The following is a 15,102-nucleotide window of genomic DNA, read 5'->3' on the forward strand; positions in this document are numbered from 1 at the left end:
TTTTTCGAGAATTAAATTCCTTTTTTCCACTGCTTAATCTTTTTATTGAAACCTTCCAATAACCTTTTCATGAGCTCCAAACTCCATATTTTGATCCATCATGTTCATATCTACCTCCGGAAATTTTCTCAGAATTTTCTCTAATTTCTGTGATTTTTCGTGTCTTAAATATGATTTCAGAAATTTCCTAGAATTATTTTTAAACAGGAAATAAATTCCGAAATTAAGAAATTCTGAAACTTTTCCAAATCCTAGGACTATATATATGCCGGTGTTCCTCTCGATGCAAGGGTAGTACAACCCGTTTCCGCAGCCGCCACCCGTAGCCTCCTAGATCGGACGCCGAAGTTTGAAAGAGGCTAAGTTTCCGGCGAACTTCCAGCGAGCTTTTCCGGGCAAACCATCGCGATCCGGCGACAACCACCACCACCCAGAGGTAGATCTCTTCGTTCTCTACGCCGTGGTATATCTTTTTTGCACGGCGCAAACTCATTTACCTTCTGCTGGGCAAGCAAACTCCCATCTCATTTACCTTCTCCGGCGAGCAAACTCCATTGCCAGGACCCTCGTTTCTTCTCTGCTCCTTGCTGCTGGCCGCCGACGCCGCTCTTTGGCCGGCCGCGCCCCTTCCCGGTCGGCCCTGCCTCCTCCCCAGCCAGCCGCCTAGCCCCTCTGCTGGGCCTGCACCCTGCCCCTGTGCTTTTCTGCTGACCTCCCAGCCGGCCAGCACTGTACACGCGAACAGCTACAGTACCCGACCCAAGGAAGAAGAAGGACCTGATTGCAAATAAATATTTTCTAGTTTCGCGGATTAGTCCCTAATTTCTCTACAGATTAGTCTCCGGTCTTCGGGAGGCCGTAACTTCTCTGTTTCAACTCCATTTTTCGCGTTCTTTTTATCCGCGCGATCGTAGCGACGAGTACTACTGTTTAGTATAGGTTTTTATAAACTTTTAATGTGCTATGGTGTACTGTTATTTAATTGTTTTGTGGGCCCATGCTTGTTTGTGCGCAGAAGGTGCCGACACCGTGAACTTCTAGGACTAGGAATTCAACACCTCTGATCCGAACCAGTTCGAAGGCAAGTGTCCTTGACCATCTTGCTCCTACATTTGTTTTACTTTGAGTTAGTGTAGTTAGATCATTAGTTGCATGCTGAGTCATAATTTGAATCCTATGTTAGGGTTTACTAGAACTTGATGTTATCATCCTTGTAACCTGGGTTGGTTGGGTAGCTGTCTTGCTTAGCTTGCAGTCTTGGGTTGGAAAGGTTATCATTTAATATTGATTAATGATTTATGCAACTTGGGTTGGTAATGTTTATAGCAACATGGTGAATAGGAATCCGACAGGATGGTTGGTTTTGGTGGAGGTGTGTGCCAGATTTGGGGTAAATGTTTTCTGGTGGATTGTTGGAATTGGTGGAATGGATTGTGCTCATTCCTGTTTGGATTCTAAGGACCAGTTCATGGACAAGTAACCTAGCTTAACAGCGCAACCTCGAGGGCTATATGGCTCTGGCCCTAGCCAAGTAATTAGTTTCCTCCAAGTTATGCTACATCGGGTTAGTTTGTATGGCACAAGAGGGGGCTTCTGCAGTGGTGTTGGTACCCACTGTTAGCGGTTAAAAACCTTAGTGAAGGTGTAAAACAGACTTGGAGGGACTTTGTAAAGGCCTTGTAGTGTGACCCCGCTGAGCACCTAGGTAGTGTGAAGCGTGATGGGGAAACATGACTCATGGGAAAAGTGTGCAACCTCTGCAGAGTGTAAAACTAATATATCAGTCGTGCTCACGGTCAAGAGCGGCCTAGACTTCTTCTTGATTAGATGGCCCTGGTTTAGTTGGGAGGCTTGGATGGAATCCAAGTGTTGGTTTGCTTGGATGGAATCCAGGTGTGGTGCTTGGATGGGAATCGAGTGTTGGTTACAGTGGTTCTTTGAGGTGAAGGAAGATCTCATCTAGTTAAATAGGTGCTTAAGGTTTAAGGTAATAGGTGGGTTGCTTAAGGGCTTGTGTTAAACCCTGTTAGCCTTTCCTTGTGTTGGCCCGCATGTCATACTTTTTTATACTTGTAGAGTATATTTTGATGTGCTCATCCTTCCTCTTTGCCCCCCTGCTACCCCACCCAGGCGCCGGAGACGGCGAAGATGAGTACGTTGAAGACGGTGCCTTCGACCCCGATGAAGTGCACTAGGCTGGTGCTGCCCCCAATCGACATTCCTGTGAAGATGGAGTCCTTTCCACTGGAGTTTGAATAAAGTTTATATAATTTTCTTTTAGACCCACGGGTCATTTTGTAATGAAGTTAGTTTTTAAGTTTTGAACAATGCAGTGATACTATCATAACATTGTTATATGTATGAATAATTGATCCTGACATACATATGATGTGCACTCGATTTTGTCCTTAAAATTAGATGTGACAATATATTCTGACGTCAAGCATACATTCAAAGCGTGCGGTCGGTAGCAGGACTGGACGAGCCTTTACTCTCTGCCGTCACCATCACAAACATATATAAAAAATTCATAGACAGGCAGGGAGCGAGGCAGGTGTATGCGACGCGTTCGAGTAGGAGCACAATTTTCTCATTTGCATCGATCCACCGGGGGTGTTTAGTTGGGCAAAGTTTACGCAGATAAATTTTATATAGCGAAGATTTTTTATTGTAGTATTTTGTTTGTATTTGTGAATTATTGTCCAAACATTGACTAATTAGGCTCAAAAGATTCGTCTCGTAAAGTTAAAGCAAACTGTGCAATTAGTTTTTTATTTCGTCTATATTTAGTACTCCATACATATATCATAAATTTAATGTGACAGAGAATCTTCTTTTTATATAATACATTTTTTATGAGTTTGGAGTAACTCATCAAGGGCCAGCTAGCTTTGTCATTCATTTGTTAACAACTCTATGATCGACCAGGAATCTTGCGGACCCACAAAAACGCAAACCCCAACATCTCTGTTTCAGAGTCACACTACTGTGCACGGAAGCCAATGCCAATGTCAATGCAAACGCCTGGCAGCTGCTAAACGGCAATGTGAAGCAACGTGCCATCCTATCAACAATCAATGCTTAATTAGAATAGTTTAATTTGTAAGTAAGCTTTCCTTGGTATCCCTATTCCTTAGACTTTGTTTGGTTTCTATAGGCATTTCTAAAATTTGTGTCGCATCGAATATTTAGACACATGCATAGAGCATTAAATATAGACTAATTACGAAACTAATTACACAACTTGCGACTAATCAGTCCATGATTTAACAACATGGTACTACAATAAACATATGCTAATGACATATTAATTAGGCTTAAAAATCATCTCGCAAATTAGCCTCTATTTATATAATTGATTTTGTAATTAATCTATATTTAATACTCTTTATTAGTATTTAAACATTCGATGTGACATGAATTTTAGAAGTAAGAACAAACACCCCCTAGTGTATAGAAGCCATGAACACTGCGAGTATAGTTTGCCGAGCTTTTCGGCCTCCGTCCATGTCGTCAAACTAACGTGGACACGTTACCTGTAAACAATCATCATTTAACTATGCCCAGCCAACCGACGCCGGATGGATTAGAATATGTATATACTACTAGTAGCAGCTGATGAATGTACGTGTACGCGGAAGGGCATACTAAATCCATTGTTAATTAAGAAGCACTACCGTTGGTTTGGTTCACATTCACATTATAATCATGCATCTGCACATGGACATCCCTCTTCTTTGCAATGCAAGCCAAGCAAGAAGAGTCGAAGAAGAAGAGCAGTGCGTGCCTGCAGTTCACAACTTTTTTGCAATAAAATATGGCGGCAGGAAGCAACATACAGGAGGGCAGTTGAGCGCATGTTTAGGCCTGGTTTAGATTACAAATTTTTGCAATTTGGACACTGTAACACGTTTCGTTTGTATTTGACAAACTTTGTCCGATCATGGACTAACTAGGCTCAAAAGATTCGTCTCGTAATTTACAACCAAACTATGTAATTAGTTTTTTTTTACCTATATTTAATATTCCATGCATGCATCCAAAAATTAATGGGATGGAGAGATAGTGAAAAAATTTGGAATTTTGATGGGATCTAAACAAGGCCTTAGTTCCTATCCTAACTTTCAAAAAAAATACTACAATATCCATCACATCAAATCTTACAGTACGTGCATGGAGCATTAAACGTAGACAAAAAAAAAAAACTAATTACACAGTTTGGTTGAAAATTGCGAGACGAACGTTTTGAGCCTAATTAGTCCACGATTGAATACTATTTGCTAAATAAAAATGAAAATGCTACAGTAGCCCAAATTCCAAAGTTTGGACAACTAAGGCTCCGTTTATATGCCCCAAAAACCCAAAAATTTTTGCGCAGTACCTGTCACATCGAATCTTGCGACGTATGCATGGAGTACTAAATGTAGACGAAAAAAACTAATTACACAGTTGGGTGAGAAATCGCGAGACGAAACTTTCGAACCTAATTAGTCCATAATTAGACACTAATTACCAAATAAAAATAAAAGTGCTACAGTAGTCAAAATCTAAATTTTTTTTTTTTGATCTAAACGGTGCCTAAACACGCTCTGAGTTGAAGTTGAACCCCCAACAGCTAGCAGCTAGCTTAGCTGCAAGCTAGGTCAAAAGAATTGCCGCGTCGCGCGCGTATGTCTGTCCGTGTCCGGTGTCCGGCCACCAACTCCGGCCGTCTGATCTGCCTGTCTCTCTCCCTCCCTGTCAATCAGTCAGTCAGCGAGGCTCCATCAGGCGTAGGCTCTGACGACGACGACCGCCACGCCACCTTGCTGTCCATTGCATGCATCCCGCATTCCCAAGCCCTAGGCACTGCCTTTGATTTTTTAGTGCTGTTCATCCGGTCGAACTGCTGCATGATATGGTGCATGCACATCACCGCACCTCGCTTCCGGCTAAAGTCACAGGGCGGTTCCGTAGACCGAATTTTAGTTTTCATTTTATCATATATTTGACACATGTATGGAGTATTATATATAGACTAAAAAATAACTAATTACATAGATTGCGACTAATTTATGAGATGAATTTTTTAAGCCTAATTAGTCCATGATTTGACAACGTGGTGCTACAGTAAATATATGCTAATGACGGGTTAATTAGGCTTAATAAATTCGTCTCGTAAATTAGTCTCCATCTGTGTAATTAGTTTTATAATTAACTCATGTTTAATCCTCCTAATTAACATCCGAACATCCAATGTGTCGTGGACTAAAATTTAGTCCGTGGAACCAAACACCCCGTCCGAGCGCACGGACCAAGAGGTAGGAGTACCACAACACAGATAACCGCTTTGGTTTGGTTTGGTTTATAAACTATGGGTGAAAGTACTGTTGGTTTTTTTGTGTGAGAGAAAAATACTATTTATTGGCTGATAAGCCATGGCTTATAAGCCAAATACGACCAAGCGAACAGGCTAAACAGATGAACGCCCGACCACCCGGGCATGTGATGATGACAGCAGAGAGTAAAGGCTCGCCCAGGGTGCTCTACTATTCCTGCTACCCACCGCATCTGCTACCCACCACACGCTTTGAATGCATGCTCGGCGCCATATGTTCTGGCACCGAGGTACCGGCCACGTCAACGTCACCTAGGATTCCCTGCTATGCACGGTTAGGCACCTCGGCGCCAAAATCTGTGGCGCCAAGACGTGTTACCTCGGTGCCAGGACTCATGGCGCCGACCCAGGGTCAAAGATGAGTTTAAATCTCCCATGGGCCAAATGTAAATTTTCTTCGAAAAAAAAAGGTCAAATAGCAAAAAAAAAAAAAAAAAAGGCTTCTGTTGCAGTGTCGCGAGCATGCACGCGTCAGGGAACTGAAGCGATGCGACGGATCACGGATGGAGTGGGCCAGGAGGCCCAGTAAGCCTGGGCGTTCGGGTTACCCGATTTTTTCGGGTCGGGTAATTCGGGTAATTCAAAATTCGGGTAATAAAAATTGCTACCCGATATTACCTCCGAAAAAACACTACCCGCAAATTCGGGTACCCGATAATTCGGGTTCGGGTTCGGGTATTACCCGATATACCCAAATTTACAGAAAACAACAAACTACACTAAATTTCAGTAGCGATCTATACATAATTTCAGCAGCAATTTGTATAGAATTTCAATAGCAATTTGTAGAGAATAATATATTACAGTCACTCATTCAAATAGAGAGAATTATATTCTAATAAAGTGATAAGTTAAATGGTTCAGCTAATAACACATGATGAATACAAAGACAAAACAAATCTTTGGGTAGTTCGGGTAGTTTGGGTACCGGGAGATATTACCCGAATTACCCAAACTAATTTCGGGTAATCAAAATCGCTATCCGAATTTGGGATCGGGTATCTCGGGTTCGGGTAATTCGGGTCCGGGTTCGGGTAATTCGGGTACGGGTAATGGGTATCGGGTATTTTGCCCAGGCTTAAGGCCCAGGACTGGGCAGCAGAGTTCGCGCGAATGTTTCAAGTTTCCTGCTTGGGCTCTCGTCGGCTTTGGGCACTGGGAAGGCCATATTTGCTAATGGCCTATTGGGGGTTGCATACCTGGGTTTGGGCCTCTCCCTGGACTGGGCCCAAAGCAGTCGCACCCGGTGCACCTCCCCAGAGACGGGCCTGGTTGTGGCTTGCCATCCGGTTCCATTTGTTCCAATTTCTTCATGAGCCCACTAGGCCTAGCGCCCAAAAATAACTCCAAGCCACACACTAGCAAGGCCCACGAGTTTAAGAATAGATCTACTGGCTAGCGTTGTCATTGGTGAATGGTGATTAGAGTCTATGAAATTGGTGGCCGGATCTTTGCGCAGAAAAAAAAGAGAACTTGATGGCTAGATCCATATGAATTTATTATGAGAATTTTTAGGCTTCATACTTTTTTTCCTAACGAGGTCTCTCACAGGGGTGACGTGGTGGGGTGCCTCTGCTAGGGGCGTCCAACAATCCCGTTAGTAATATTATGATACGAATATATGATGCAACTAACGTCCGGACACCCGGCTATAGTGGTGCGTCCGGACGCACCTAATCCACGTAACGTTTTGATTCCGACCACGGCTCGTCCTCCCGCCGCGCCCTACGGGACCACCTATCCGATACGAATAGAACGAGCGCGCCCCTGTGTCTTAAAACGAGCGCCCCCCCCGCGTACAGCCTGTCCACCGCTGCGCTGTCGTGCCTCGTTGCGTCGCCATCCCCCGCCGTGCTGCCATCCCCTGCACGCCCCATCCCGTTGCCCTCCACGCCCCATCCCCACCGTGCTCCACCACCTTGCAACATGGAGCAATGCGAGATGCAAACATCAGAAGTATTACTTGTTTGCAACATTAGAATAAGTCTACTGTAACATCAGAACAAGGCGTTTGCAACAATAGAATAAAGCTACTGCAATGTGAGATGCAAGATCAGAAAAAAGAGACTAATGCAACAAAAAATATTACTTGTTGCAACATCAGAACAAGACTACTGCAACAACAGAACAAAGCGCAATGCGAGAAAGCAACATCAGGAAAAAAGACTAATGCAACAAAGAAATATTACTCGTTGCAACAGCAACACAAGGCTACTGCAATAGAGCTCGCCGGAACCCTAGCCACCGCCGCGTCCCTCAGATCCAGTGGATGAGGAGGAGGAGGAGGAGCACTCAGATCCAGAGGAGGAGGTGGTGGTGGTGGTGGTGGTGGAGGAGGGTTCAGATTCAGAGAAGAACTGACCTACCTCGTTGGAGCCACCACCGTCGTCCTCGTCTCCGGTGGGAGGCGCAGAAGCTGTGTCGCTGGGGCCACGGGGTACCAATGGAGTCGCGGGAGGGAGGGAGGGAGCGCCGGCGGGTGGACGGGGCGGCAGCGACTGGGTGCGGTGTCCGTCCCGATTACGGGAGTGAGCGAGGAGAGGAACGGCTGCGAGAGTGAGCGAGGAGAGGATAAGGACGAGTGCGGGAGACAACGTTTGATAGACGACGTGCGGTAGGGGCGGGTCGGTTCGGCGTGGGTTTGGGTGCGTCCGTTCCCGTCCGGACGATCGTCATATATCATTATTGTGTGAATATATCATCCTTAATTTGTACTGCATCTTTATATATGGGTCTTTGATATGTATTTAGTTGAAATCTAAGTTCAAGTTGTATAAGGATTATATCTTCTTATTGTATCATTTATGTGACATAGCGAATTCATATTTGGCTTTCATCTTTTGATCTTACTAGATGATAGCCTGCGCGTTGGTCCGGGAATTTTATAGCACTATACATGATCACATAGGAAGAAATATTCCTTTCATTTTTTTAACACTTTTAGCTTGAGATATTAATGGAAAACAATGATCCATCTTTAGTAAAGTTTGATCGAATACATATCTTGATGAACAAAATCCATGTATGTATCTTTTTCTTGAGTCTACAAAATCCATGTATCTGTAATATTGGTAAGGTTTGAGACGACGATCATTCGTTGACAGGAAATCACTGTCACCATATTGCTTAGTAGCTTATGTGCAGAGAAAGGGATGATGAGCCGAGACAATTGCTAAAATAGGACTCCCAAACATGTGCCTTTGCTAAAATAGGACTCCTAACGTTGGCTTTGCTCAAATAGGACTCGAAACGTTGTCACTTTGTTATAATAACATTTTGACACTTTTAATTACATTTGTCATCTCAAATACATGTATTTGCCTTGAGCTGACTATTTTGCCCTTAGGCCTTTAAAACATGTGTATTGGTGGGCTGCTGGCCGCTGCCTGGGCTGGATGGCCGGCCGCCTGGCCATGGCTTGGCTGGCCCGCAAAATGGCACATATAGCAATCAGGTAAAATTCTCTTTGGTTAACTAAAGAAGGGTTGTACAGGGAGAGAAAAACTAAAACTAGACACCACAGTGTTGTGATTGCACAACTTATTTGAACTAACAGGTTCCAAAGAAAACATGTACCAAATGCATATAGGAAATAAGGAATATTTAAAACCTAACTAATTAGACAGATTACGCCAGGGCTCATAGAACATAGATAATGGCCACACCATGAATTTATTTCAATAAGATCAACATACCCGAAGAGAGGAAATCTCCAGCTCATCATTGAAAGAAAGTTACGGATGTTAATTGATAAACTGATTGGTGATGTAATATGAGATGTTTGAACCCTTCTTATTTGTCAAGATCAAATTGACATCCAAGTAAATTTTGATACAAATTGCATAATAGTGGTAATTAGTGCTTGCGAAGTTCATATCATAAAACCATGATTCTAGCAATTACAAGTTCATCGCATAAGACTATAATTTAGTTTAAAACAAGATTCAAGTCATTAAATAAATCATGAGCAGTTTACATCTCATCACACAACTAAAGTAATTCATCCAATATGTAGCTTCCTCTTCGGTGTCATCTTCTTGGGTGCTGCAGCGGTAGACATCCTCACGGGACTATTGGTGTCAACTTGTGAAGATGTGCCCTCCCCTAATAACGTCGCAAGCATGCTGTATATAAATTTAATACGACAATTAGATGTTTGGAAAAATTAGTGTACGGTAAATGTGTCAATTTCTATATTTATAATTTTTTACCTTCTTGTGACCCTTCCTGGACTATCACGTAGAATTTCTTCTCTAGTCGGCCTCCGTGGAGTGCTAGGTTCCGCTGGCTGTATTGTAACATTTTTTCTTGGTTGCCTACACTTTCTAGACAATCAAAGATAACAACCACAAACTTGAGCAATCCAAGTTAATCAGAAAAAAAAATCCAAGTTAATCAGCAAAGCAAAGTTCATAGTTCTTATATGCATATATATGCTAGTGGCCTCATATACGTACTGCATGCATGCATATATGCATATATATACAAGATTGAAATACATGTAACATTTTTCCTTGGTCGCAAAGGAAATACATGTACAGACTAAACAAAGTTGTGGAATGTACATACTATTTACCTCTTTTTTGCAGTCCCATTGAGCGGGCACTTGGAACTAGCTTGCCTATGACTTTTTTCTCCGCATCTTTTGCAAGTCATAGGTCCTCTGATCATCTTCTTTCCCTTTGCATTTGTTGGAGCAGTATCATTGTCACATCCCTTCTCACCCTCCATCTCATTGCTAAATTTTCCATCTTTGGAACCTTTCTTCTTGTGTCCACCTTCCATTCATCCCTTGATTCTTAGTTTCCTCAATCTTCCAGGAGGTAATTTAGCTAGAGGTGCACCAACTAAAAAAGGTAGGTCGACTTCTGGCCATTGTGTTTTATCTGTCATCGGTTCAATCTCTCTTCCATAAGCCGCCCTAAACCTATTCACCGAGTAGTAGTCATGCACGAACTGTTCTAGGTCAATTCCCCTTTGGCGGGTTACATAGGCCAATACATGCTGACATGGCTTACCAGTGTGCTGCCATTCTTGACAAGTACAAGTCCTTTGCTCTAACTTGACAATGTGTCTCACAGAAACGCCGCTGCTATGGTCCCACACCTCTGCACTCCAATTAGAACATTTCACAATTTTCAAGTGTCCCAAACCTCTAGTATTTGCTCTTAGCTGAACCATAATAGCTGGAAGAATCATGCCCTCAGGTAGCCTGTATGCAATAATTCTTCTCTTGTGCCACAGTACCATGATCATTTCTCCGATCTTATCAGCAAGGTCAGCAACAGGTAGGTCCTTATGGTCTCTAATCCAGTTATTAAATGACTCAGCAATGTTACTAGTTATGTAGTCACACTTAATGTCTGGATTGAAACCACACCTATACCATAGAAGCTTTGTGATTGGCCTGTAACCATTGCACTACTTCTGATGACTCACTTAGCATTTTTGCTAAATTGTCATAGAAAATCTCCTCTCTGTAAGCTCTTGCAGCAGGATATATCTAGACAAACCCTCTAAATCTCTTTTTGAAGTTTCTGGCTAGATGATAAAAGCATTCCCTTTGCTCTGCATTTGGGAATACATTCTTCACTGCATTCTCTAAGCCTTTGCAAGCATCAGAACATATAGCAAGTAGTGGAGGATCACCTATAGCCTTCTTCAACTGTTCCATGAACCAAGTCCAGTTGACTGTTGTCTCAGAAGCAATGAAGCCATAAGCGACTGGATACATCCAATTGTGACCATCAACTGCTACAGCTGCGGCCAAGTGACCATTCCACCTTCCATTAAGGGCTGTAGCATCTATGCTCAAATGAGGCCTACAACCTTCCAAGAAACCATCAATACATGGTTTAAGAGCACAGAAAAAACGGTGGAAATATACCTCACCATCCACCTCAAGAACATCAATCTCAACTACACTCCCCGAGCTCCGCTTCTCGACCTCGGCCTTCCACCTATATAGCAGCTGAAAACTCTCTGACCATTTGCCATAAACCTCATCAAGAGCTTTTGCTTTACCCCGCCACACAGTGTCATATGCAATTTCACACTTGTGATCTGTCTCCAACCTCTTTTGCAGTTCCCTAGCACCAATATTTGGTTCAGCTCTAAGTATACTCGTAGCCCATAGAGCTACCCACTTGCAACTTGGAGTTGTAGTTGCCATCCTCATGCTAGACACACATGTATGGTCATTGACTAAGACGGTAACCTGCAAGAAAAAATAAATCAATGAGATATATTGTGTACTGTTGCATCATATATAGCACAAAAAAAAATCAAGGACTTCTCAGTCATATATAGACACATATGAAATAATGCACGTTCACAGCAGCTAGGAAAGTAGACAATCAAGCACAGGAGCATGCACACGTCCGGCCAATCAAGTAGTACCAAATGAATCGTACAGAGGCATGCAAGCATATATGTATATATAGTACTACATGGCAGTAAAACACTTTCATCCGGACAATTAAACACAGGCAATGTAGAATTAATGAAATAAGCCCTGTATACCTCCGTTGTAGCACTGCCTTGCAGTTTTCTGCCATTTATCCTCCAAATGCAAGGGCGATCTTCATCACCGGAATTGCAATAAGCCCTATATACCGTCTTAGTTGACTTCTCTACTCGTAAATGGAACTCCTTGTTGATGGCAAATTGCCGAACTGCCAGCTTGAACTCCTCCATTGTTGGGTACATTGTCCCTACCTCCATTGATGGGTTCTTCTTATCATACGTAATGACCATCTCACCGGGTACGGCATCACTAGTAGGGATGGCAGCACCATCAATATCTTGCCCAAGCGCAGTATCATTCACTTGTTCATCCATTCGACAACCAAAGCCTTGTGTAGGTACATTTGTTGACTGATTTGTTGTGCCCTCTTCTGTCAAGCCTAAAAACTCACACATCCGGCTCTCGCTCATAACTTCAATTCAACCTTCATCATCATGTGTTTCCACAATTTGTAATGTTGCCCAATCAACTTTTCCTATAGTTTCCACATCATTCACTTCGGACCTATAAACAAGCCAAACCTAGTTTTATTTCTGTACGGTACTTGTACTGAAAAAAAAGATCTAGTGGATGCAATATATACCTTTGCACTTGAAGAACATGAATGTTGCACTCTCTTGCCGGATGAGGAGCAGTAGGCAGAAGTGACCTTGCTAGGGCTAGAGCATCGATGGAGGCCTCCACTGCTGGCTGCAGGCCATCGGTTGCCCCAGCCTGGGAAGCTTGGCCATCAGGTGCCGCGGCCAGGGCACCAGGCGACGTCGAGGCTAGAGCACCGAGCGACGCCGCGACTAGGGCACCAGGCGCTGCCTCGGCTAGGGCACCACGCGCGGCCAGGGCTTCGGTTGCCTCCGAGTCCATGGCCGGCGGCGTCGACAGGGAAGGAGGGGCAGCGGGAGGGAGGAACGCCGAGGCCAGAGCACCGGGCGACGCCGTGGCTAGGGCACCAGGCGCGGCCTCGGCACCACGCGCGGCCAGGGCTCCACCACGCGCGGCCAAGAATCCAACACGCGTGGCCAGGCCTCCACCACGCGCGGCCAGGGATTCACCAGCGGGAGGGAGGAACGCCGAGGCCAGAGCACCGGGCGACGCCGTGGCTAGGGCACCAGGCACGGCCTCGGCACCACGCGCGGCCAGGGCTCCACCACGCGCGGCCAGGCCTCCACCACGCGCGGCCAGGGATTCACCACTCGCGGCGGCGTCGGTTGCCTCCAAGTCCATGCCCGGCGGCGTCCAGCAAGAAGGAGGAAGGAAGAAGGAACGACGTACGGAAGAAGGAACGACGGAAGATGTTCTCGTCGGCCAGGGCTCCAAGTCCACAGATAGATTAAAATACTAGAAGGGCAATACAGTCAATATGAGAAAATACATGTATTTGAGTTTTGGAATATGATTAAAAAGTTGTCAAAATGTCATTATAACAAAGTGACAACGTTTCGAATCCTATTTGAGCAAAGCCAACGTTAGGAGTCCTATTTTAGCAAAGGCACATGTTTGGGAGTCCTATTTTAGCAATTTTCTCTGATGAGCCTGGGGCAAATAAAGGATACAAGCTTAGCGCTGTCATATTTCATTCTTCATTCAGTCAAACTCGAAGAGAAATGAAGGCAGACATCCAGATTATTGCATCCCCAGTCACAAGTACATCCATACATATTGTATTCATCAGATCGATAACCGGTCCAGCACGGGAGGTCGGGAGCCAACATATCGACTCCGAGCTGAACATAATACACAATTACTACTTAATCAGATAGACCAAACTGCTGATCGATAATGGCGATGCCTACTGCTAAGTGCTAGCACGCACGCCATTTATTTGTTGGCCCTTATTGACGACGACTGGTGATGCTATTTGCCAGTAGTACTATCTCCTTAGGCGGACGCCGAGGGAGGAGCTAGCGCCGACGACGTAGTACTTCTTGATGGTGTCCTAGAGCTTCTCGGGATCGGCACCAACAAAGCTCTCGAGCGTCCCGCCGTTCCTGATGAAGAAGAAGGTCGGGTAGCTATGGATGTTGTACTTCTTAGCAACTTCCTGTACGTGTAGTGTAGAACAAGGAAACACAGCATGATCAGTACGACGGCGTAAGACGAAGTCGTTGGGTTGGGGTTGAAATCAAATGCAAGATTGGGTGAATCGATCGCCTATGTGTGGGGATTCTTCGGGACACGTACTGCGCTCGCTCACCTCCAGTTCCTCAGTATTAACCTTGAGGAAGACAGCGGCAGGGTACTTCTTGGCGTACTCCGCGTACACCGGGGCTATCTCTTGGCAACCATGGCACCAGGAGGTCATGAAGTCGATGATCACCTGAGGGGCAGGTACGGTGAAAGAAACAGGTTGACAAATTAAGCTCAAAATGTTAGAGGCTGTAGAATTGTTGCAGGTGCAAAACGTCGACGCAGATCAGCTGTGCCATCACAGGAACAAGATGGTGATCGATCGGGGCCGCGCGCGTACGTACCAGCTTGCCGGCCTCGTAGGCCTTGGCCATCTGGGCGTCGAACTCATCCTTGGTGTGGCACGCGATCACCGCCCCCTCTACGGCCGCCATTCCTCTTCCTCTCTTCTTCCTCGCTGGGATCGAAAGCTAGCTTCTGATGCTGACCAAGGTTCCTCTCGGGGCGATTTTTTTTTTTAATTTTAACACCTTTTCGAACTTAATTTTAAATCTAACACTCTCGGTTTTTTTAAACTAACACTTTTGGCTGCGTCTATTGCCCTGACGCGGCCAAATACCTGTGCCGCGCCATTCATGGTAGCGCGGCAGAGGGCTGACGAGGCGGCGACAGAGCCGGGTATAACCTCCGCCGCGGCCTGCGTGCCCGAGCAGTCGCCGTTCTCTCCGAGTAGCGCAGCAAGGCTGGCCGCCGCGCCCGTGTCCGCCCACGCCATCCAGCCCGCCCGCGCCAGCAAGCCAGTCGCGTCCGCCCGCCCGCGCCAGCCAGGCCGCCGGCCGCCGAGTGCGGCCACCGCGCCTCCCCCTCTGGCCAGAACCTCCGGTCACGCACGGCGCTTGCCCTGCGCCCGCGCCTCCCGGCCCGGTCTTGCGCACTGCAACGAGGTACTCTACTAATATAGTTAGCACAGTTAATAAAGTTAGTAAAATTATTAAAGTATAGTTAGTATAGTTAGTAAAGTTAGTTAGTTTAGTTAGTATACGTAATATAATAAGTTAGTATAGGTAGTAAAGTT

At 45.1% G+C, this 15,102-nt stretch overlaps 1 protein-coding gene across 1 annotated transcript; it reads right to left on the reverse strand.

The window, feature by feature from the left end:
- Positions 1 to 13,836: 13,836 nt before the first annotated feature.
- LOC136549471 (thioredoxin H-type-like) lies at positions 13,837 to 14,461 on the reverse strand. Its single transcript, XM_066540767.1, has 3 exons — positions 14,372 to 14,461; positions 14,095 to 14,217; positions 13,837 to 13,941 (listed from the first exon to the last, which is right to left on the reverse strand). Exons 1-3 carry the CDS (start codon positions 14,459 to 14,461, stop codon positions 13,837 to 13,839), a joined length of 318 nt encoding a protein of 105 aa, XP_066396864.1.
- Between the last annotated feature and the right edge of the window lie 641 nt (positions 14,462 to 15,102).

The sequence above is a fragment of the Miscanthus floridulus genome, chromosome 4 (genome assembly GCF_019320115.1).
Source record: "Miscanthus floridulus cultivar M001 chromosome 4, ASM1932011v1, whole genome shotgun sequence".
Lineage (NCBI taxonomy): Eukaryota > Viridiplantae > Streptophyta > Magnoliopsida > Poales > Poaceae > Miscanthus > Miscanthus floridulus.

Excerpts from the sequence above, each read along its gene's own strand:
- LOC136549471 (XM_066540767.1), bottom strand. The coding sequence starts at position 14,461 with ATGGCGGCCGTAGAGGGGGCGGTGATCGCGTGCCACACCAAGGATGAG. Across the intron at positions 14,218-14,371 it reads CCTACGAGGCCGGCAAGCTG|GTGATCATCGACTTCATGAC; the intron begins GTACGTACGCGC and ends CCTGCCCCTCAG. Across the intron at positions 13,942-14,094 it reads TTAATACTGAGGAACTGGAG|GAAGTTGCTAAGAAGTACAA; the intron begins GTGAGCGAGCGC and ends CTACACGTACAG.